General features: G+C 45.4%; 2 protein-coding genes and 1 pseudogene across 2 annotated transcripts in view; 2 read left to right on the forward strand and 1 right to left on the reverse strand.

Annotated features, from left to right (window-relative positions):
• Positions 1-7: 7 nt before the first annotated feature.
• On the reverse strand, positions 8-379 carry LOC133767067 (thioredoxin domain-containing protein 17-like). Its single transcript, XM_062201186.1, has one exon. The coding sequence runs from the start codon at positions 377-379 to the stop codon at positions 8-10; it is 372 nt and encodes a 123-aa protein (XP_062057170.1).
• A 912-nt stretch (positions 380-1291) lies between these two features.
• The window catches only part of KCTD6 (potassium channel tetramerization domain containing 6), a 51676-nt gene continuing 29245 nt past the window's right edge, over positions 1292-23722 (forward strand). The window contains exon 1 of the mRNA XM_062201180.1: positions 1292-1394. The gene's annotated coding sequence lies outside the window, so the exon portion shown is untranslated. The remainder of the gene's footprint in view (positions 1395-23722) is intronic.
• Positions 15980-16560, forward strand: LOC133766247 (mitotic spindle assembly checkpoint protein MAD2A-like; annotated as a pseudogene).

Raw genomic sequence — 23722 nt, forward strand, 5'->3', positions numbered from 1 at the left:
TGGAATGCTAATCTTCACAGAAGAGCATCTCCACGAGGTTGGCCTGGCGACACTCCGCGTCCACCAGTTTTTTAGGTGTTCCGTATTTCAGGAGCGTGGGCACCGAAGTCACGTTCAGTTTTTTCCTGAAGTCGTTATTTGGATCCCTCCAGTAAGGCTTGTCTCCTACTTGGCAGTAGATGAACACACATTCTTGGCTGGCACGCTTCAGGCCCTCACGAATGATTGGCTCCGCCTGCATGCAGAGGGGACACCAGCTGTTCCCTTCCGCGTCCTTAGAACCCACAAACAAGGCGAAAATGCGCTTGCCCTCGTGCAGCCCCACAGCCTGGTTGAACTCCTCGAAGCCGCACACACACACCTCCTGGTAGGCAGCCATCGGGACCTTAAGAGGGAGGCCCCCAGGCTGCAGGTCCTGGAATCCTTGGGGGGCCCTCCTCTGGTGGTTAGGCCTGGGTGTCGGTTCCTGAGAATGAAAACAAGAGCTATCACTGAGTTAGTAAGCACCTACTGTATGCCAAACATCGTGCTAAGTGCTCCATTAAAGCTCATTTCCCACAGGAACCCGCTCAGGTGTTAATCCCAGTTTTCATAGATGGGTGAACTGCAGCAGAGATGGGCCAAAGAGCCGGGGTTTCAATTTAGGAACTGGAGACTCCACTTTCCCCATTGCTTCCGCCTGCAGAAGTTGGTGTCCTGCCTGGGAGGAGGTTCCAATAACCTGGGTCTAGAGAGGGCCCTAAGGGAGGTGCCCAGCACCTGACCATGGGGGCAGCCTCCAGATGTTCCCTAGTCTCAGTTTGGCCCTTGGGGTCTGATGGGACCAGTGGCTACACAGTCCTCATCCGTGCGCTGTGGTGTGGGAGAGGCGAGGGGTCAGGAAGGGATATGGAGCCAAGGACTGTACCAGCCAGACCCCACCATCTTAGGTGCTGAAAACCTAGCACACCCACTCTCCACCGTGCAGCTCAGCCTCACTTTCCATCATGCCCCGAGTGCTATCACACCTTCGAGACCACCTCGTGCACTGGAGCCCCATTGCAAATCCCATCTCCTCTGGATTTTCATTTAGGCCCTGCCCTGAGACTGCTCTACCCTTTACGAAAGGATGGCCGGCTTAGGTGGGGGCAGTTTTCTCTTGAGCTTGCCTGCACTGTCGTCTGAGAGTGTACCATCTTTTTGCCCTTTCATTAAATCCTGCTCTTCTGTTCACTTCTACCCCAGCCTCCTGGTTGTATTCTTCAACTGTAATAAAGGCATCTTCCCTTTCTTTTCCATATTTTAACAGAAGCCGACTATCAATATTGTGAATTACCTGGGACTACTCTTGTGAATAATTGAGCAAGAATTCCAGGAGCCTACAAAATGACAGCAATAGCAGACCTTACACTCAGGTAAGCTCCATATGGGGTGGAGGGAGAGTGCAGGGGCCGGCTAGCTCTGTAGCACAGCGGCTTAACCCGCTGCCTGTGACAGTGGCACCACATTTGGGCACCAATTCAAGTCCCGGCTGCCCCACTTATGATCCAGCTCCCTGCTAATGTACCTGGGAAAGCAGTGGAAGATGGCCTGAGGACTTGGACCCCTGCACCCACATGGGAGACCCAGATGGGCTCCTGGCTCATGCTTCTGCCTGGCCCAGCCCAGGCTGTTGTGGTCATCTGGGGAGTAAACCAGTGAATAGAATATTCTCTCTCTCTCTCTCTATTTATCTTTCTGCAACTCTGCCTTTCAAATAAGTCTTTAAAAAAGAAAGAACGAAAGAAACCTCCACCTTGACAATTTTCTAGAAGATCTACCTAATTATCAATTGACTGGACTCATTTTTTTTTTAAAGATTTATTTATTTATTTGAAAGGCAGAGTTACAGAGAGGCAGGGGAAGAGGCAGAGAGAGAGAGAGAGAGAGAGAGACTGTTCCATCTGCTGGTTCACTCTCCAAATGGCCACAACAGTCAGGGCTGGGCCAGGCCAAAGCCAGGAGATTCCTCCAGGTCTCCCACATGGGTGCAGGGGACCAAGTTCTTGGGCCGTCTGCTCCTGCTTTCCCAGGCACATCAGCAGGGAGCTGGATCAGAAGTGGAGTGGCCGGGACTCAAACTGGCACCCATTTTGGGATGCTGGCACTGCCTGCAGAAGTTTAACCTTCTGTGTGTCACAACACCGGCCCATGCACTCATTTTTCCTAACCTTCCCCTGCAGCTACCCCTTTTCCTTTAAAATCCTTTTTGTTGGCTTGTTAAGCAGAAAGAATACATTTTGGATTCAGAGATCTCTTTCCCTAAGACCACTGGCTGCGTAAAATAAACCTTTGCTTCTTCCCAGCATCTCTGTGAATTGGCTGTCCCAGCAGTGAGCAGTAGGGCATTCTGATCTGGTAACATTCTTACAGGGGATGTAGGGAATGTAACATCCTTACTGGGAAACAACAACAGGGACTAAGTCTAGCTGGGGGTGGGGTGTCTCTCTGAGTACAGTCAGGGCTCCTGATCCCCACAACAATTTGGGGATCCCCGTCCCCACACATCCCCTATGTGGGCCAGAGCTACAGGCTGCAACCTGCGAGACAGGGCGTTGTGGCTGTGATGAGAAATCTGGGCTTCGTGTCGGGACGCTGAGGAGCACTGCGGTGGGAGTCACTAGTGGGAATCAGCCTGGCTGCTGAGTGAGAATGGGAGGGGCATGAGCAGAGGCAGAAGCAAGGAGGCCTCAGGGAGTCGGCGCAAGAGAGCTGTGCCAGGAGGCAGCTTCTGGTTGGAGACTAGGGACCGATTTGGGATCTACTCAGGGCTGGAATCCATAGGGTTGCTGTGAGGACAGAAGCAACGATGAGGAAGAACAGATATTTTGTCGTTGGATTAGGAGGAGGGGGCAGGGGAGGAGCCTGAGCTGGTGTAGGTGTGTGGGGGGACAGTAAGTTCATTCTCAGGAGGCTGAGTTCAGACGGCTGGCTGTACGTAGGAGCCTGGAGCCCACGGCAGGGCTAGCCAGGCTAGAGACAGAAATTGGTGAACAGCTGCATCTGCATGGAGAGTCTTGACTCTGAGTCACTGTCTCATCGTCTGAAAAATGGAGAGATGCTCTCTAAAGAACAACTTCCACGTCTCCGTCGCCTGCTGCTCGCCATCAGTCCCTGCCCAGGTGACCGCTGACTGCAGCGTTCCTGACTTTGAGATGTCAGCCCCGGGGCTGGCTGGCTCCTACTCAGAATGAGAATGTGAGTGCTTCTCCCTGTCACCCCCACCATGCAGCACTGACAGATTTCAGCATCAGAATCACAAAGTAAAAGGTGACATCAAGGCGGGGGCCAGTGACTGAGAGAAGCTGGAGTCTAGCCTACAGTGCAAATGAGAGACTACTCTCCATCCGTGCTTATGCAGAGACCCAAAAAAGCCAGGACCACTGAGTCTGTCCAGTGAGTCCGGTCAGCCCTGTCGGGAAGGCCACATGACTCCCGGATCTCACAAGAGAATTTGCTTTTGAAATAATGGCTGTGGACCCCTTAGATTAGGCAATATTCGTGTGCTTCTCTCTCTCTCTCTTTTTTTTTTTTTTTTTTTTGACAGGCAGAGTGGATAGTGAGAGAGAGAGACAGAGAGAAAGGTCTTCCTTTGCCGTTGGTTCACCCTCCAATGGCCGCTGTGGCTGGTGCATCTCGCTGATCCGAAGCCAGGAGCCAGGTGCTTCTCCTGGTCTCCCGTGGGGTGCAGGGCCCAAGCACTTGGGCCATCCTCCACTGCACTCCCGGGCCACAGCAGAGAGCTGGCCTGGAAGAGGGGCAACCGGGACAGAATCTGGCGCCCTGACTGGGACTAGAACCCAGTGTGCCGGCCCCACAAGGCGGAGGATTAGCCTGTTGAGCCACGGCGCCGGCCGTGTGCTTCTCTTTCAACCTGGGCACAGTTTTCTATTTGAGTAAAGGACACCAAAGATAAAAGTGGTGCTTTTTAAATCCATAATCTTTCCACTACCAGTCAACACCTGCATGCTCACTAGATGTTCCTGAAAGCGGCAGGAGTGTGTAAAGGGGCCAACCAGTCCTAGACAAATTAAATCTCTGCAGAGCCATGGGCACATTGATCTGCAAGTTACCTGGGTTCTTTGTCAGTCGCCAGAAAATCCTTTATCCAAGCTTGCTGGCCGCTTCAGATTTGACCACCATCTTGTTTGTCATTGCAAGCAGAGTTTGCCAAGGAAGGCCTTTTGCTCCTTCTTCCTTCATGCACCCCTTCTAGATAAAATGTAAACACAGTTCAATGCACATTCCCCCCCACCAGGTGTCAGTCATTCCCCACACAACACCCCATGGGTAACCATAGGCCCCCAGCTCCAACACCGTATTTTAATTTGCCTGTTTTATTTTATTTAAAGAGATTTATTTATTTGAAAGGTAGAGTTACAGAGAGAAATGGAGAGAGCACTCTAGAGTTACAGAGAGAAATGGAGAGAGCACTCTTTCATCCACTGGTTCATGCCCCCAAATGGCCACAACAGCTGCAACAGGGCCACGCTTAAGCCAGAAACTCTATCCGGATCTCCCAGGTGGGTTGCAGGGGCCCAAGAATTTGGTCCATCTTCTGCTGCTTTCCCAAGCGGGTTAGCAGGGAGTTGGATCAGAAATGGAGCAGCCAGGACTCAAAGTGGCACTCTGATGTAGGATGCTGGCACCACAGGCTGTGGCTTAACCTACTGCACCAGAGTGCCAGTCCCTTGCCTGTTTTAGAATTTTAAATAAATGGAATTATAAAATGTGTACTCTTTGGTGTCTGCCATCCTTAGTTCAGCAAAACAATTTTGAGATTCATCTGATGTCGTTAGATGTATCTGTAGTTTACTACGCTCGTCTTCTCGTAACTTCTTTTGAAGGAGTTTGTTTAGGGGCAGGTGTCGGGCACAGTGGTTAAGACACCACTTGGGACACCCAGGTCTCCTTTCTTTCTGGGTTTGAGTCCCTGCTCCGCTTCTGCTTCCAATTTCCTGCTAACACACTAGGGAGAACTGGATTGAGTTCCTGGTTTCTGCCTGGCGCAGCCCCAGGTGTTATGGCCTTTAAGAGAGTAAACTAGCAGTCAGAAATCTCTCTCTCTCTGCCTTTCAAACAAACAAGCAAGCAAACATAAAATGTAAGAAAAGAGGTTAATTTAGCTCACAGTTTCAGGGGCTGAAAATCCAAGATTGGGTGGCTCTATCCCTTTGGCCTCCAGTGAGGGCCCCTGCTGGCTGCATCACAATATGGCAGGTGACATCACTGCAGGAACCTGTAGGAGGGGAGACATCACACAGCTGGAGACAGGAAGCCTTGCTCTTTCTGTAGCAACCATTTTCACTGCAGCAAAGGGGGTCCCACAAGAATTACCTGAATTCCTTCCAGGGGTGATGCCCCCCAGTGACTTAATTACCTTCTGTCAGCCACACCTCTTAAAGGCAGCACCACCTCTTAGCTCCATACTGGATACAAACTTCCAGCACATGAATCTGGGGGGCACTCACTCAAGCCACATCCAAACTAGGGCAGGGAGCATGGGACTAGTAGAGATGAAGGATGCTTCCTTTTACAACTGTGGAATAGGATATTTTTAAAATAATCATAATGCATTTCTTGTTATTGATTTTTTAAAAAGATCTATTTTTTTTAAAGAGTTACACAGAGAAAGGAGAGGCAGAGGGGGAGAGAGGGAGAGGTCTTCCATCTTTTGGTTCCCTCCCCAGTTGGCTGCAACGGCCAGAGCTGCAGTCATCTGAAGCCAGGAGCCAGGAATCAGGTCTCCCACGTGGATTCAGGGGCCCAAAGACTTGGGCCATCTTCTACTGCTTTCCCAGGCCACAGCAGAGAGCTGGATTGGAAGTGAAACAGCTAGGACTTGAACCAGCGCCCATATGGGATGCCGGCACTGCAGGCGGTGGCTTTACCCGCTATGCCACAGCATCAGCCCCTTGTAATTAATTATTGACATCCACAAGGCATAAAATTACAACACAAATGATATACTGGGACAGTCTTTGCCACATATATGGCAATGCATTTATATAATTATTATTAATTTTTTTTTGACAGGCAGAGTGGACAGTGAGAGAGAGAGACAGAGAGAAAGGTCTTCCTTTGCCGTTGGTTCACCCTCCAATGGCCGCCGCGGTTGGCGCACTGCGCTGATCCGATGGCAGGAGCCAGGTGCTTCTCCTGGTCTCCCGTGGGGGTGCAGGGCCCAAGTACTTGGGCCATCCTCCACTGCACTCCCTGGCCACAGCAGAGAGCTGGCCTGGAAGAGGGGCAACCGGGACAGAATCCGGCGCCCCGACCGGGACTAGAAGCCCGTGTGCAGGCACCGCAAGGTGGAGGATTAGCCTATTGAGCCGCGGCGCCGGCCTATAATGTATTTATATAATGTAAATGGTGTATAAAGAGTTCCTAAAAAGTGATGAGAAAACATGAAAATCCCAATGGAAAATAGACACCTCACAAAGTAGTAGAAATTAGCAAACAGGAAACATGTCTGACTTCACTGATACCCAAAGGAACAGAAATGAAGCATCAATCAGACTCCAGTTCAAATTGTCAGAGATTTAACTAAGTGATCATATTCAGTACTGGGAAGGGCTACAGGGAGTGGATGTGCGTACACAACTAGTTTCAGTTGTTGCCATGTTTTGGAAGACAATTTGTCGGTAGATATCAAGGCTATTCAAATAAACATATTCATATTTTTAAAATTATTTATTTGAAAGAGAGAGAGAGAGAAAGAGACTGAGAGAAACATTTTTCATCCACTGGTTCACTCTCCCAAGTGGCCTTAGCAGCTGGGATTGGGCCAGGCTGAAGGCAAGAGCCTGGAACTCTATCTGGCCGCTCTGCTTCTCTTCCAGCTTCCTGATAATGCCCCTTGGGAGGCATCAGATAATGGCTCAAGTACTTGGATCCCTGCCACCCATGTGAGAGATCTGGACTGAGTTTTGTCCTCCCAGCTTTGGTCTGGCCCAGCCCTGGTTGCTGTGGGCTTTTGGAGAGAAAATAAGCAGATAAAGATCTCACTCCGTGTATCTCTGTCTCTCTCTGCCTTTCAAATAAAGTAAAAATAAAAAATAAAAAATTTTAAGAACAAGTAATGCTAGATTATCCTGAAACAAATTAATTTATTTAAAAAATATTTATTTATTTATTTGAAAGACAGAGCTATAGAGAAGCAGAGGCAGAGAGAGAAAAGCGAGGTCTTCCATCCGCTGGTTCACTCCATAAATGGCTGCAACCTCCAGAGTTGTGCCGATCTGAAGCCAGGAGCCAGGAGCGTCATCTGGGTCTAACACATAAGTTCAGGGGCCCAAAGGCTTGGGCCATCTTCTGCTGCTTTCCCAGGCCATAGCAGAGAGCTGGATTAGAAGTGGAGCAGCCGGGACTAAAATCAGTGCCCATGTCGGATGCCGACGCTGCAGACAGTGGCTTTACCCGTTGCTCCACAGCACTGGCCCCACAAATTAATTTAAAATATAATCCTGATTTTATTTGTATAGAGAAATGTCTGAAATTTTGTTTGCATAGGGAAATATCTGAAAAGAATAAGTTAGTGGCATAGCACAAAGTTTAAAAATAAAAGGGAGGGGGAGTTGCCGACATTGCGGTGTAGTGGGTATCCCCACCACCTGCAATGTCAGCATCCCAGCTGCTCCACTTCTGATCTAGCTCCCTGCTAATAGCCTGAGAAAAACAGTATAAGATGGCCCAAATATCTGTGCCTCTGCTATCCACGTGGGAGACCTGAAGGAAGCTTCTGATTCCTGGATTCCCCTTGGCCCAGCCTTGGCTGTAGTGGCTATCTGGGGAGTGAACCCCAGCCGATGGAAGATCTCTCTCCCTCTCTGTTTCTCCCTCTCTCTCTGTAACTCTGACTCTCAAAGAAATACATCTTTTAAAAATAATACAAGATAAAAGGGAAGATTTATTACAAATCACATTTAAGAACAAAATTTTTTTTTATAATTTTTGCATTTCTTTTCAATGTATTCGTATGCAGTTATGTTTTATGTTTTATTTTTAATTTTAAAGTGGTTTTGAATGGAATTTCATTCCATTGCAGGAAAACAATTCAGATATTACAGAAAGGTATAAAGTAAATACCTGTATTAGGATTCTCCAGAGAAACAGAACTAGTAGGAAACACTACTGATATAGATGATATAGTTCTATGAGAGGGAATTGTTTATTTTTATAAAAGATTTATTTATTTATTTGTTTGTTTGAAAGGCAGAGAGAGAGATCTTCCATTTACTGGTTCACTCCCCAAATGGCCCCAACAGCCATGGCTGAGCCAGGCCAAAGCCAGGAGCCCATGTGTGTGACAGGGGTCCAAGCATGTGGGCCAGCCTCCTCTGCCTTTTCAGCAAGAAACTGGATCAAAAGCAGAGTGGCTGGGACTGGAATTCGCCTCCCACGTGGGATGCTGGCATCGCAAGCAGCAGCTTAATGCCCTGCACCACAATACTGCCCCGCAAACTTACCTTTAAAAAAAAAAGATTTATTTATTTATTTGAATGTCAGAGTTACACAGAGAGAGAAAAAGAGGCAGAGAGAGAGAGAGAGGTCTTCTATTCACTGGTTCACTCCCCAGTTGGCCGCCACAGCCAGAGCTGCGCTGATCTGAAGCCAGGAGCCAGAAGCTTCCTTTGGGTCTCCCACGTGGGTACAGGGGCCCAAGGACTTGGGCCATCTTCTACTGCTTTCCCAGGCCATAGCAGAGAGCTGGATTGGAAATGGAGCAGCCTAGACTTGAACTGGCTCCCATATGGGATGTCGGCACTGCAGGCGGAGGCTTTACCCACTATGCCACAGTGCCAGCCCCCAAGCTTGTCTTTTAATTCCACTTTTATTCACACACTTTTTTAAGTACTGTTATATTTGTTCTCAGCAACATCTGGCCATTTTTATCTTTCAAGGAACTGATCCACTTATCTAAATTGCTAACTGTGTGCAGTGGTTTGTTGGTAATATTCACGTATGGACTTTTTAAAGTCTTGGGAGTGAGGCAGTGGTTTACCTAGTGGTGAAGACACCAGTTATGATGCCACGCCCACGTCAGAGTGCCTGTGTTCAATACCTGGCTGCCATTCTGACTCCAGCTTTCTGCTAATGCACACCCTTGGACACAGCAGTGTTGGCTCAAGTGTGGGACCCCTGCCACCCACAAGGGAAACCCGAATGGAATTCCTGGCTCCTGGTCTTGGGCCAGCCCTGGCTGTTGCAGGTGTTTGAGGAGTGAAATGGCAGATGGGAGATATCAATCTCTCTCTCTCTCTCTCTTATTTATCTCCTCTTTCTCTTTGTCTTTTAAATAAAAAAATTAAACCCTGAAAGAGAAAAGGTCTTGGGGGAAATCTGTAGTGATAAACCCTCTTTCATGCCTGAATTTAGCATCCTGTGTCTTCCTTCTATATTTGTTAGTCTGGCCACAGAGTGTTGATTTTTTTTTTTTTTTTTTTTTTTTTTTTTAATTTTAGCAGGTAATACAGAAGGCAAGGGGTCCAGGTCTCTAGCTCCACTCTTTCTTCTGCTCCAGTATTGACAGTATTTGTAGTGCTATCTGGCTCAGTCCCACATGTGCGCCCCCCAGTGGTGGGTCCCTCATCTCACTTAGCCTGTGTTATTCCGTTTGCTGCGAGTATGTGTACTTTCAGGGTGAGCCCAGGAGTTCATACACAATTTTCTGGAATGTCTTTCTCAATCTCCCTCATTTTCATGATCTTCCCAGTACTTTCTCATCACCCTGGTTGCTACTCAAATCCTTTCATAATAAGTACAGTAGCTGACTGAGGACTCTGAAAAGCTAAGGCTAGCAGGTGACTAGAATAAAGACCAGACTTCAAAGTCCCACAACAGGAGTGGAGCGTTATATTTTTTCAAAGATTTATTTATTTCTATGAAAGGAAGAGTGCAGGAGACGGAGGGAGAGAGAGATCAGTCTTCTGTCTGTTGGTTCAGTCTCCAGATGGCCACAGCAACCAGGGCCAGGCTGATGTCAGGAACTCTGGAACTCCATCCAGGTCACAGACATGGATGGCCCAGGCCTAAGTGCATGAGCCTCATCTGCTGCAGTCCCAGGTGCTTCAACAGGGAGCTGGATCATAAGCAGAGCAGCCAGGATTCCAACCAGCACTTCAGTGTGGTATCCCAGAGTCACAAATGGCTTAAGCTGCTGTGCCAAAACATTTATTGTTCTTGTCTCCCTTTAGTATTGCCCAGCCTGCATTCAGAGAGCTGCTCAAGTAGCTGGCACTGCGGCCAAGGCCTGCAGTGCCAGCATCCCATAAGGCCACCGGTTTAGGTCTGAGCTGCTCCACTTCCAATCCAGCTCCCTGCTACTGTGCCTGGGAAAACAGTGGAAGATGGCCCAAGTCCCTTGCACCCACATGAGAGACTTGGACAAAGCTCCTGGCTCCTGACTTCTGCCTGTCCCAGGCCCGGTCATTGCTACCATTTGGGAAGTAAACCAGGGGATGGAAGACTTCTTTCTGTCTCTCTTTTCTCTCTCTCTCTAACTCTGCCTTTCAAATAAAGAAGTAAATCTGTTTAAAAAGCATAAAAGTTGCTCAAGACTTAGAAGCACGTGTCAGGTCCAGAGAGAAGGAGCTTTCTTTCTTTATTTCCCATCTGAGCCGTGTGTGTGTGTTCGGAGAGATGGAAGAGGGCGGTATCCCACTTTGGTTTTTGGTTTGCTGCTCTAGCCTGCAGACCATATGTCGGCATTGGTGGTAGCAGCAGGTGGGCATGCACTTAAAACTGAGGAGGGATACTTGTCTCTCACCAGAGCAGCTGTACTGCTGAGAGCTGGAGGGGATCCCCATTGCTTTTTCCTCTCTCTGCTCCTGCGGTCCCAGCTGCAGACACAGTAGGGGGATGTGCCCACCAGAGCAGGGAAATGAAAGCTGCCTAGGGGCTGAATTGTGTCTCCACCCAAACTCCTATGTCGGGATGATAACAAATTCAATTTGGTTGTTATCACCAAAGTCATATACAGTGACAGATCAGAGGGATGTGTTTATCTTTTCTGGAATCGGAGACTCCTGCTTTGGCTCGGATATTAGTTTTTAAGACAGACACACATATTGCTCTGTGCTTTATTTTCTCATTAAAAATGTATCATGGAGGACTTGGCCTATCAGTGCTAGTAGGTCTCCCTCATTTCCTTCTCCTCCGGAACTGTCCAGCCCCACTGCACCGCCTTCTTCTTCTTCTTCTTTTTTTTAAGATTTATTTTATTTACTTGAAAGGGAAAGCCAGAGAGAGAGAGAGAGACAGAGGAAGAGAAAAAGAAAGAGAAAGAGAGCACTTTCATCCTCTGGGTCATTCCTCAAATGGCCCCAACAGCCCAGGCTGGGCCAGGCTGAAGTCAGGAGCCTGGAACTCCATCTGGTTCTCCCACATGGGTGGCAGGGGGCCCAAGCACTTGGGCCATCCTCCGCTGCTTTCCCAGGCCATTAGCAAGGCGATGGATAGGAAGGGGAGCAGCCGGGTTTTGACCTGTACTCCCGATATGGGATGCTGGTGGAGATTTAACCCACTGGGGCACAATGCTTAACCCACTGGCCACAGTGCAGTTGGTTTTTAATGACCTCCTTTCATTGGTGACCAGGGTGGCAGTAAGAGAGCCAGGATAGCTGAAAAAAAGGACCCTAGGCCGGCACCGTGGCTCAACAGGCTATTCCTCCGCCTAGCGGCGTTGGTGCACCAGATTCTAGTCCCGGTCAGGGCGCTGGATTCTGTCCCGGCTGCCCCTCTTCCAGGCCAGCTCTCTGCTATGGCCCGGGAGTGCAGTGGAGGATGGCCCAAGTGCTTGGGCCCTGCACCCCATGGGAGACCAGGAGAAGCACCTGGCTCCTGCCTTCGGAGCAGCGCGGTGCGCCGGCTGCAGCGCGCCAGCTGCGGCGGCCATTGGAGGGTGAACCAACGGCAAAGGAAGACCTTTCTCTCTGTCTCTCTCTCTCTCACTGTCCACTCTGCCTGTCAAAAATTAAAAAAAAAAAAAAGACCCTAAAGGGGCAGGTGAGTTCTCAGATCTCCTTCCCTCAAACACTGGAGTGGGTTCCTGGGTTTGTGGGCAGTTGGTAGGAAGAACTGAAGTCCCGGAGTCGCTTTGGATGCAGCTAACAGAAAAGGTGACGATGACTGAACCGAGTTACTTAGAAAAATATGAGGGGCTGGCATTGTCGTGGAACAGGTTAGGCTGCTGCTTATGAGGTCAACATCCCCTATCAGAATTCTGGTTCCAGTCCTCGGCTACTGCACATCAGATCCAACTTCCTGCTAATACTCCTGGGAAGGAAGCAAAAAGTGGCCCAAGTACTTGGGCCCCTGCCACCCATGTGGAGGGTTTTGGATGGAGTTCCTGGCTCCTGGCTTCGGCCTGGCCCAGGCTTTACTGTTATGGGCATTTGGGGAGTGAGCAAGAAGATAAGATTCTCTCTTTCTCTTTCTCTCTCCCTTTCCCTCTCCCTCCCTTTTTCTTTCTCTCTCTCCCTCTCCCTCCCTTTCTCTCTGTAGCTCTTCCTTTCACATAAATAAATAACCCTAAAAAATGAAAGAGAGAGATGAGACTTATTGCCTCTGAATGGGTAAAAGGTTAGTCTGGCCAAATATAATCAATATATGATAAACACCAAGTAGCTACACATACTAACTAGGTCTCTAAATACATTTGTATCTCATAATATGCACACTGTATTACAGGGATGTTCTGTTGTGTGCTTATGTATGTTTCCAGGGTTTGAATGTGCTCCCCGAAGCAACAGTTGTTATGAAGCAAGACTACTTTTTGTGTCCTCTGTCTTCTGTATGCACTTGCTTCCCCTCACCAGAAAAGCAGCAAATGCTGATGCCATGTTCTTGAGCCAAAATAGACCTCTGTACTGTATAAATACCTAGTCTCAGGTATCCTGTCAGAGTGACAGACGATGGACAAAGACTCATGTGCTTTATATGCAGTCAGCTCTCCACAACCATGGGTTCTGCACCCACAGTTTCAGTGCAATAGACATGAAGCAATTTTCTTGGAGCAGCCTCGGAAGAGTTAGCTGTCATGGCTGCCTAGGCCTCCTCCTTGCCTGCCTGTGTACCTCTGTGTTGTCTGGAGGCCCTGCCACTTTTCCACAGGGGAGACCAGCCCTCCTGCTCTGGGCCTGCCTGGGTCCTTAACAGAAGTTGAGAGAGATGGGAACAAATGGCAGGATGACTGGATTGGGAAAAGACTAGATGCCAGTATGTCCTGGGGGGTCACATGGCAGTCTGAATGGCTGAACTTTCTGGAGTTCTGTCTGCTTCCTGTGCTGGGTACCCCCGCGTCTGAGCAGTCAGGAAATCAGAGGTGGTTGAGTTGACTGAAGGACCAAAAAAGCTCATGAAGGGAACTCTGAGCGTGACTCTAGTTAGCACTGCTTGGGCAGGTACTCTGTGTGGGGACCAGGCAGAGTATTTTACACACACTTCTTGTCATTTAATCTATCCCCCCTCATCTGGCGTAGTGGGTTAAGTCACTACCAGACAATGTTGGCCTTCCTTATAGAGTGCCAATTCGAGTCCTGGCTGCTCTGTGTCTGATCCAGCTCCCTGTTAATGCACCTGGGAAGGCAGCAGAGGTTGACCCAAGTACTTGGGCTTCTGTATCCACATAGGAAACCTGGAATGAAGTTCCAGGCTCATTGTCTTGGACCAGCCCTGGCTGTTAGGGCCATTTGGAGTGAACCAGCAGATGGAAGATCTCTCTCTCTCTCTCTCTTTCTCTTTCTCTCTCACTCTGCCTATCAAATAAACCTTAATCCTCCCTCACAATATCTCTTGCACATAACTACTGTTATGACTAATACAATTATTTGCATCAATTATATATACACAGTACACAGTGGAAAGAGTATAAAGGCTTTACAATGGGGCTGGCGTTGTGGTGCAGTAGGTAAAGGCCTGCCCTCGCGATGTGGGCATCCCCTGTGAGGTCCCAGCTAATGTACCTGGGAAAGTAATGGAAGATGGCCCAAGTACTTGGAACCCTGTCTCCCATGTGGGAGACCTGCATAGAGTTTTTTTATTTTTAAAAAGATTCACTTAATTGAAGGAAAAAGAGGGAGAAAGGGGGGGGGGTGGAGGGAGGGAGAGAGGGAGAGGGAGAGGGAGAGAGAGAGAGAGAGAGAGAGAGAGAGTGAGTAAGCGAGCTTCCATTTGCTGGTTCACTCCCCAAATGGCTGAAACAGTCCAGAGCTCCATTTGAGTCTCCCATGTGGGTGGAAGGACCATCCTCCACTGCTTTCCCAGGCACATTAGGGAAGAACTGGGTCGGAAGTGGAGCCACTGGGGCTTGAACAGGCACTCTGTTAATGGGATGCTGTGCCACACGCCAGTCCCCCAAAATTAATTTATATATTTATAGAGCACTGGCACTCTGATTGCAAGTCAAGTGTAGAATATCCCACTTGTTTCAGTGCTCAAGAAGTTTTGGGCTTTACATCATTTTGAGTTTCAGATTGACAAACTGGGGTGTTCAACTTGTATTTTGTTGCTCAGGTTCACCCCTAGAGGGCGCCCTCTTCGCTAGACTGGCAGCCGCGTGGGAGCCGCTATCAGGGCCATTACTGTGACTTTCCAAAAGCGTGAACACGTTATGTCCTCTGGTGTTAGCCACTTTTCTTTCTTTTTTCTTTTCTTCTTTTTTTTTTTTTTTTCTTTGTGGGCTGCAGAACTCAGATGTAATGTCCACAGTTTGGCTTTGCAGCAGCAAAAGCTGAAATTGGGAAAGGTTGCTCAGGAAGCTTCACCCACACATGACACTGGGAACTTTTAGTGAATGAACAAAAGAGACACTGTTAGTTTAATACATTAGGACTGATTGATATCATTGAGCTTGGACGATGACTTGCTGAGTTAACCATATTGTCAGCCTTCTTTGTGTAGTTATGTTTAGGAAGATAAGATTTCACCATGTTATCTCTGGATCTGTATAAAAACAAATTGTGTCAAATAGTGAGTATATTTCTTTATAAATTTTAAAAATTTAACTTTTTTATTTGAGAGACACGTATATGTGGGTGTATTTATATATGTATGTATATACATGGGGTGGGAGAAAGAGGGAGAAGTCTCTTATTCACTGGTTCGGTTCCCAGATGCCCATAGCAGCTGGGGCTGACTAGGCCAAAGCTCAGGGTCAGTCCAAGGCTCTCACCTGGTGGCAGGAACTCTATCACTTGAGCCACCACCGACTCCCAGGCTGTGCCTTAGCAGAAGCTGGAGTCAGGAACTAAGCCGGGAATCAAACCCAGGCATTCCAATATGGGATGAGGCATCTTAACCACTAGCCCACCAGCCTTTAAAATATTTAAAAATATTTAAAAACGAGCGGTTTAAATTAACCAAATAGAAATTTATTTACTTAATATTGAATAAATACAGTAACTTGAAGTATGCTAAAATGTATTTTTCCATTTAGAATGTATAGTAAATACTTTCAGAATTTTGAGGCTCTTTGAAAAAATACATGAGTACCTCAAATATCTGTAGATAAAAGGAATTTAAGGATCAGCTTGACTTTATTTTCTTAAAAAGATTTATTTATTCATTTAAAAGTTAGAGTTACACAGAGGGAAAAGGAGAGGCAGAGAGAGAGAGAGGTCTTCCATCTGCTGGTTCATGCCCCAATTGGCTGCCAATGGATGGAGATGTGCCAGTCTGAAGTCAGGAGCCAGGAGCTTCCTCCGGGTCTCCCACTTGGGTGCAGGGGCCCAAGGACTTGAGCCGTCTTCCACTGCTTTCCCAGGCCGTAGCAGAGAGCTGGATCAGAAGTGGAGCAGCCGGGACTCGAACCGGTGCCCATATGGGATGCCAGCACTGCAGGTGGTGGCCTTACCCAGTATGCCACAGCACCAGCCCCATATCAGCTTGACTTTAAATATAAGCTGCTGTGGTTTCAGTCTGTGGAGAGGAAGTGTATGCTCCATCTGTGGGCCTGACTGTGATGGGACAGCCTGCTGGGGAGCGTGGTATCACCCTGCACTGGAGCACTGACTTCCCCGTGACCAAGTTCTGTTCATTTGGCCTCAACAGCATTCTCTACCAGCGTTGCATGCATCCATCTGAAAGCTTCACCCGAGTGCAGAAATGTGGACTCACTTTGCTTGAAACTGCTGGTTCTGAGCTCATAAAATACCTAAGTAATGTGGTGGAACAACTGAAAGATGGGTTATACAGGTATTCAATTTAGAAACTGGTAGGAGTCATCTCACATATTGAAAGCGGTGAGTGCCCTGAAAGACAGCAGTTTGATATGGAGTGTGACAAGACTGCAAAAGATGATAGAGCTCCCAGTGAAGAGTCTCCAAACATTGTCCGAGATGAAATCCACTCAGTGCTCAGATAGGTCTCAGCTTCCGTGCCATGCCTGCCACTGTTAGAAGCATCGTGTTCAGTCCATCTATTGATTTACACAAGATTTGGTTGCTCTTGAAAAATGGCAAGAGCCATCACCAATTCTGAGGAAGTCTGTCCATCCCCGAAGTAAATAGCATGGTGGCCTGCAAGGTGGCTGTCAGTGGCTGATGAAGGGATGAGGGAAGTGGTGTCACTGCACTTTTCGAATGTGGTTTTCCTGAAGCCAAGTCACTCTAGTTGTCAAAGCTTGATTCCTTTGGTTAATTTTTAAATGAAGAAAATCAGTATTATACTTGAACATGAACTGTGCATGACTGTTCCATTTTGAGATTTCTGTTAGACTACCATAGGGCTCACATGTTGAGTTTATCACTCATCATGCAAAAGGAAACAGCAGAGTTCATCAGCAATACAACTTATCTTTTAATTTCATTTTCCTTGAACATTTTGCAGTTCCCTCATAGGATAACTATCAAGAAAATCAGTTTTTCCACATCAAGGAATTTGTATATAAACATAGTCACAACAATGGGCAAAATGATTTATGTATAAGATGACTCATGGAAATTATTTGCAAAAATATTTATGATAGAAAAATAATGGAAACAATATAAATATTCATGAGTTAGGGTCTGGATTAAAGATACATGGTGTAGGGGCTGGTGTTGTGGTACAGTAGGTTAAGCCTAAGCCTCTGCCTATGACATCAGAATCCCATTTTGGAGTGACAGTTTGAGCCCCGCTACTTGACTTCCCACCCAGTTCCCTGCTAATGTGCCTGGGAAAGCAGCAGAGGATGACCCAAGTACTTGGGCCCCTGCCACACACATGGGAGACACAGATGGAGTTCCTAGCTCCTGGCTTCAGCCTGGCCCAGTCCTGGTCATTACAGCCAGTTGGGGAGTGAACCAGTTGATGGAAGATCTCTGTCTCTTTCTGTAACTGCCTTTCAGATAAATAAATAAATATTTAAAAAATGTATATGGTACAGTTATGAAATGGAATACTATCAGGCTGTAGAAAATAATAAGGAAACTTACTATATACGCAAGGCATGTTCAGCTTTCCACTTTACAAGAATTCCTCTGAAGAGTTATGAAGGGAAATTAGAGAAATCAGGTGATGCTTTCAATCACATTCTCCTTTTTTTTTTTTTTTAGCTTTCTGTCTCCAAATAATTGTGTATTTACAGGAAATTGCAAAGATGGTACAGAGAGATTCTGTGTACATGTTTCCTACTTTCAATAGTTACAGCTTATATAACTTAATACAATATCAAAACCAGGAAACTGACATTGGTACAACATGTGTATATAGTTTTGTTTTGTTTTATTTTTAAAGATTTATTTATTTATGTGAAAGGCAGAGTTACAAAGAGAGGCAGAGAAAGAGTGAGGTCTTTTATCTGCTGGTTCACTCTTCAAATGGCTGCAACAGCCAGAGCTACACTGATCAGAAGCCAGGAGCCAGAAGCATCTTCCAGGTCTTCCACAAGGATGCAGGTGCCCAAGGACTTGGGCCGTCTTCTGCTTTCCCAGGCCATAGCAGAGAACTGGATCAGAATTGGAGCAGCCGGAACTTGAACCAGTGCCCATATGGGATGTCAGCATTGGAGGTGGCAGCTTTACCTGCTACACCACAGTGCTGGCCCCGTGTATATAGTTTTTTTTTTTTTTAACTTTTATTTAATGAATATAAATTTCCAGTATACAGCTTATGGATTACAATGGCTTCCCCTTCCCATAACTTCCCTCCCACCCGCAACCCTCCCCTCTCCCACTCCCTCTCCCCTTCCATTCACATCAAGATTCATTTTCAATTCTATTTATATACAGAAGATCAATTTAGTATAAATACTACAACAGTTTGCACCCACATAGAAACACAAAGTGAAACATACTGTTTGAGTACTAGTTATAGCATTAAATCAAAATGTACAGTACATCAAGGACAGAGATCCCACATCAGGAGCAAGCGCACAGTGGCTCCTGTTGTTGACCCAACAAATTGACATTCTAGTTTATGGCACCAGTAACCACCCTAGGTTGTCGTCATGAGTTGCCAAGGCTATGGAAGCCTTCCAAGTTCCCCGACTCTGATCATATTTAGACAAGGTCATAAAAGACAGGGTGAGGATAGTAACCAATGATCCTAAGAGTGGCCTTAACCAGGTATGAACAATTATACAGCATTAAGTGGGGAAGAGGACCATCAGTACACACAGGTTGGGAGTAGAGCCATTGGTGGTAGAGTAGAGGTTATGATTACAAAGGAATGAGGCTCAAGTGCACTAGACAGGGTCTAGAACAAAGGACAGAGTCATTATTAGAGGAGCTAAGAAAGGTGCTGTCTAAGCTACAAGTAATTTTTCTGATTGAGAGGCAAATAGAACCTGATAGAAGGGGCTTGATAATAATCTGTTGGGTTTTAGGCCTTGTAAGTTAAGAGGCCCAGACCTATCTATCTCTTCACATGGGGTATATCCTAAGGGAGGTGTGAACCACCTAGGGGAGGGCACTCTGTTGACTTTCATTACTTGGCTGGCCTGGGAGGAGAGCTGGCCAGGTAAAGGCAGGTGGCATCTCTAACAAGAAATTTACAGTTCTGCCTGCAATGTTGCTGACCCTACTTGACCATACCCTCAGCTGCAGTGGTCACTTTGGAAGTTGGGCTGAGTGAAGGGCTTTTCAGCTTGGAGCCAATAAGATCTGTGGCTCTGACCTGGGCATCCTTCGATTCCAGGGCAGGTCCATTTCCAGTGATCCAACTCTTGGCAGAGCTGCCAGGGCTCTTCACAAGCTGACTTCTGCTGAAGCCCAGGCTTACCACATTGAAAGCCACTGCAGTGGACTGGCCTGTTGGGTCTCCTTGAGGGCAGATCACTGTACAGATCAGCCATTAATAGGCCTGCCACCCATTGCTTCTGATGCATAGCTTTCTTTTCCTCCTGGTTTGTGTTAAAGCAGACCAGAGGATGCAAGTCAAGGGAGTGCCCGTGTCCCATCTCTAATCTTCGGTGGCCTGAACTACAAGTCTATAGTCACAGGCATGTTCTGTAGTAGTTTTTCTAAGGTAGACAATGCCCATGAGGAAAATTATATTCTCACTTTAAAACTTTCTTTCCCTTTGGTCTGAAAGGGAGGTTTTTTTTTTTTACTTACTGTATACTTCGCTGATGGCGATGTGAATCTAGCTATGAGATTATTAGTTAAGTTCTTATTTTGGCTATGCTATTACAGAAAAATGTCAGCCATCTCTTATAAGGTCTAAAGATTAAATTGTGCATCCCACAGATTCCTTCATAATAGAATTAGTTCCCTACCTTGAAGAGAATAGAGAAGTGAAAGAAGAAGTTGGGCTTAGAATAGAGAAATGAGGGAGCAAGTCCTAGATCACTTGCTGACAATAGCAATATTACATGAATACTTAGCAAACCGTTTCAACCCTTAGATAAGAACATAATAAAACATTTACCGGAAGGTCCAATGCCTTCTATAAATTTTAAGAATCATGTATTTGAAAACACGTCTTAAATATCTAACATGGTGTAGTTTGTTTAACCAGTAAACTTAAGCACAACCATATAAAATGTTTTTAGTTTCTTTCTACCAACAAGTTTAAAACATATGATACACAGATTCAGGTCACTCAAATTAAAATGTATCTTTGATTGATTTTAGCAGCTTAAATTTATGGACAATCTTATCTAAAAGCCATTTAAAATAAAACTCTTAATAAAATTTCCCCATGTGGACATACAATATGTATGCACATATAACATAGCATAATAGACCAATATCAAAATCCAAAATATCTGGTTGAAATAAGATTCCTTAAAATCATGACATAACATAGACCAAGTCTGATCATTGTTACAAGGTGATTATTCAAGTCTTTGAAAATAAGCACATAGTTAAATAACCCATAGCTCTTCATTTCCTCCCTCTCTTTTTCCACTCTTAGATTTAACAGGGATCACTTTTCAGTTAAAATTTAAACACCTAAGAATAATTGTGTGTTAATTACTGAGTTCAACCAATAGTACTAGAACCACAACAACAACATCAAATACTAAAAAGGATAAAGTATTACATTGTACATCTAAAGTCAGGACAGGAGCTGATCAGTTCATTGTTGCTTATAGTGTCCATTTCACTTAACAGGTTTCCCCTTTGGCGCTCAGTTGTCACCGATCAGGGAAAACAAATGATATTTTTCTCTTTGGGACTGGCTTAATTCACTCAGCATGATGTTTTCCAGATTGCTCCATCTTGTTGCAAATGACTGGGTTTCGTTGTTTCTTACTGCTGTATAGTATTCTATGGAGTACATGTCCCATAATTTCTTTATCCAGTCTACTGTTGATGGGCATTTGGGTTGGTTCCAGGTCTTAGCTATTGTGAATTGAGCTGCAATAAACATTAATGTGCAGATGGCTTTTTTATTTGCCAAATTAATTTCCTTTGGGTAAATTCCAAGGAGTGGGATGGCTGGGTTGTATGGTAGGGTTATGTTCAGGTTTCTGAGGAATCTCCAGACAGACTTCCATAGTGGCTTAACCAGTTTGCATTCCCACCAACAGTGAGTTAGTGTCCCTTTTTCCCCACATCCTCTCCAGCATCTATTGTTGGTAGATTTCTGAATGTGAGCCATTCTAACCGGGGTGAGATGGAACCTCATTGTGGTTTTGATTTGCATTTCTCTGATTGCTAGTGATCTTGAACATTTTTTCATGTGTCTGTTGGCCATTTGGATTTCCTCTTTCGAAAAATGTCTATTGAGGTCCTTGGCCCATCTCTTAAGTGGGTTGTTTGTTTTGTTGTTGTGGATTTTCTTGATTTCTTTGTAGATTCTGGTTATCAATCCTTTATCTGTAGTATAGTTTGCGAATATTTTTTCCCATTCTGTTGGTTGCCTCTTCACTTTCCTGACTGTTTCTTTTGAAGTACAGAAACTTCTCAATTTGATGCAATCTCAAATGTTAATTTTGGTTTTGACTGCCTGTGCTGTTGGAGTATTTTCCAGGAAGTCTTTGCCTGTGCCTATATCTTGCAGAGTTTCTCCAATGCTCTCTAATAATTTGATGGTTTCGGGTCGTAGATTTAAGTCTTTAATCCATGTTGAGTGAATTTTTGTGTAAGGTGATAGGTATGGGTCTTGCTTCAAGCTTCTGCACGTGGAAATCCAATTTTCCCAGCACCATTTATTGAATAGACTGTCCTTATTCCAGGGATTAGATTTGGATCTTTGGTCAAATATAAGTTGGCTGTAGATGTTTGGATTGATTTCTGGTGTTTCTATTCTGTTCCATTGGTCTATCCATCTGTTTCTGTACCAGTACCATGCTGTTTTGATAACAACTGCCCTGTAGTATGTCCTAAAATCAGGTATTGTGATGCCTCCGGCTTTGTTTTTGTTGTACAGGATTGCTTTGGCTATTCGAGGTCTTCTGTGTCTCCATATGAATTTCAGCATCATTTTTTCCAGATCTGAGAAGAAGGTCTTTGGGATCTTGATGGGTATTGCATTGAATGTATAAATTGCTTTTGGGAGAATAGACATTTTGATGATATTGATTCTTCCAATCCATGAGCATGGAAGATTTCTCCATTTTTTGGTATCCTCTTCTATTTCTTTCTTTAAGGTTTTGTAGTTTTCATCGTAGAGATCTTTAACGTCCTTGGTTAAGTTTATTCCAAGGTATTTGATTGTTTTTGTAGCTATTGTGAATGGGATTGATCTTAGAAGTTCTTCCTCAGCCATGGCATTGCCTGTGTATACAAAGGCTGTTGATTTTTGTGGATTGATTTTATATCCTGCTACTTTGCCAAACTCTTCGATGAGTTCCAGTAGTCTCTTAGTAGAGTTCTTTGGGTCCCCTAAATAAAGAATCATATCATCTGCAAAGAGGGATAGTTTGAGTTCGTCCTTCCCAATTTGTATCCCTTTAATTTCTTTTTCTTGCCTAATAGCTCTGGCCAAAACTTCCAGAACTATATTGAATAGCAGTGGTGAGAGAGGGCATCCCTGTCTGGTACCAGATTTCAGTGGAAATGCTTCCAACTTTTCCCCATTCAATAGGATGTTGGCCGTGGGTTTTTCATATATTGCTTTGATTGTATTAAGGAATGTTCCTTCCATACCCAGTTTGCTTAGAGTTTTCATCATGAAAGGGTGTTGTATTTTATCAAATGCTTTCTCTGCGTCTATTGAGAGAATCATATGGTTTTTCTTCTGCAGTCTGTTAATGTAGTGTATTACGTTGATTGTTTTGCGAATGTTGAACCATCCCTGCATACCGGGGATGAATCCCACTTGGTCTGGGTGGATGATCTTTCTGATGTGTTGTTGCATTCTATTGGCCAGAATTTTATTGAGGATTTTTGCATCTATGTTCATCAGGGATATTGGTCTGTAATTCTCTTTCAATGTTGCGTCTCTTTCTGGCTTAGGAATTAAGGTGATGGTGGCTTCATAGAAAGAATTTGGGAGGATTCCCTCTTTTTCGATTGCTCTGAATAGTTTGAGAAGAATTGGAGTTAGTTCTTCTCTAAATGTCTGGTAGAACTCAGCAGTGAATCCATCTGGCCCTGGGCTTTTCTTTGTTGGGAGGGCCTTTATTACTGTTTCAATTTCTGTGTCAGTTATTGGTCTGTTTAGGTTTTCTATGTCTTCCTGGCTCAATTTAGGGAGGTTGTATGTGTCCAAGAATCTGTCCATTTCTGATAGATTTCCCTGTTTGCTGGCATACAAGTCCTTGTAGTAATTTCTGATGATTCTTTTTATTTCTGTGGCGTCTGTTGTTACGTTTCCCATTTCATCTCTGATCCTATTGATTTGGGTCTTTTCTCTTCTTTTTTTAGTTAGTTGGGCCAATGGGGTGTCAATTTTGTTTATTTTTTCAAAAAACCAGCTCCTCGTTTGGCTGATTTTTTGTAATGTTTTTTTGGATTCAATCCTGTTGATTTCTTCTCTGATTTTAATTATTTCTCTTCTCCTACTGGGTTTGGGTTTGGTTTGCTGCAGATTTTCTAGATCCTTGAGATGACTTGAAAGCTCATCTATTTGGTGCCTCTCCAATTTCTTGATGTAGGCACCTATTGATATAAACTTTCCTCTTAACACTGCTTTTGTTGTATCCCATAGGTTTTGGTATGTTGTGCTGTTATCCTCATTTACTTCCAGAAAATTTTTGATTTCTCTTTTAATTTCTTCTATGACCCATTGTTCATTCAGGAGCATGTTGTTCAATCTCCATGTGTTTGCACGTGCTTTAGGGATTCCTGAGTTGCCAATTTCCAATTTCATTCCTTTGTGGTCTGAGAAGCTG

This window comes from Lepus europaeus, chromosome 9 (assembly GCF_033115175.1).
Source record: "Lepus europaeus isolate LE1 chromosome 9, mLepTim1.pri, whole genome shotgun sequence".
NCBI classification, from domain to species: Eukaryota; Metazoa; Chordata; class Mammalia; order Lagomorpha; family Leporidae; genus Lepus; species Lepus europaeus.

What these genes read in the sequence shown, in the direction of transcription:
- LOC133767067 (XM_062201186.1), bottom strand. Translation starts at nt 379, where the DNA reads ATGGCTGCCTACCAGGAGGTGTGTGTGTGCGGCTTCGAGGAGTTCAAC.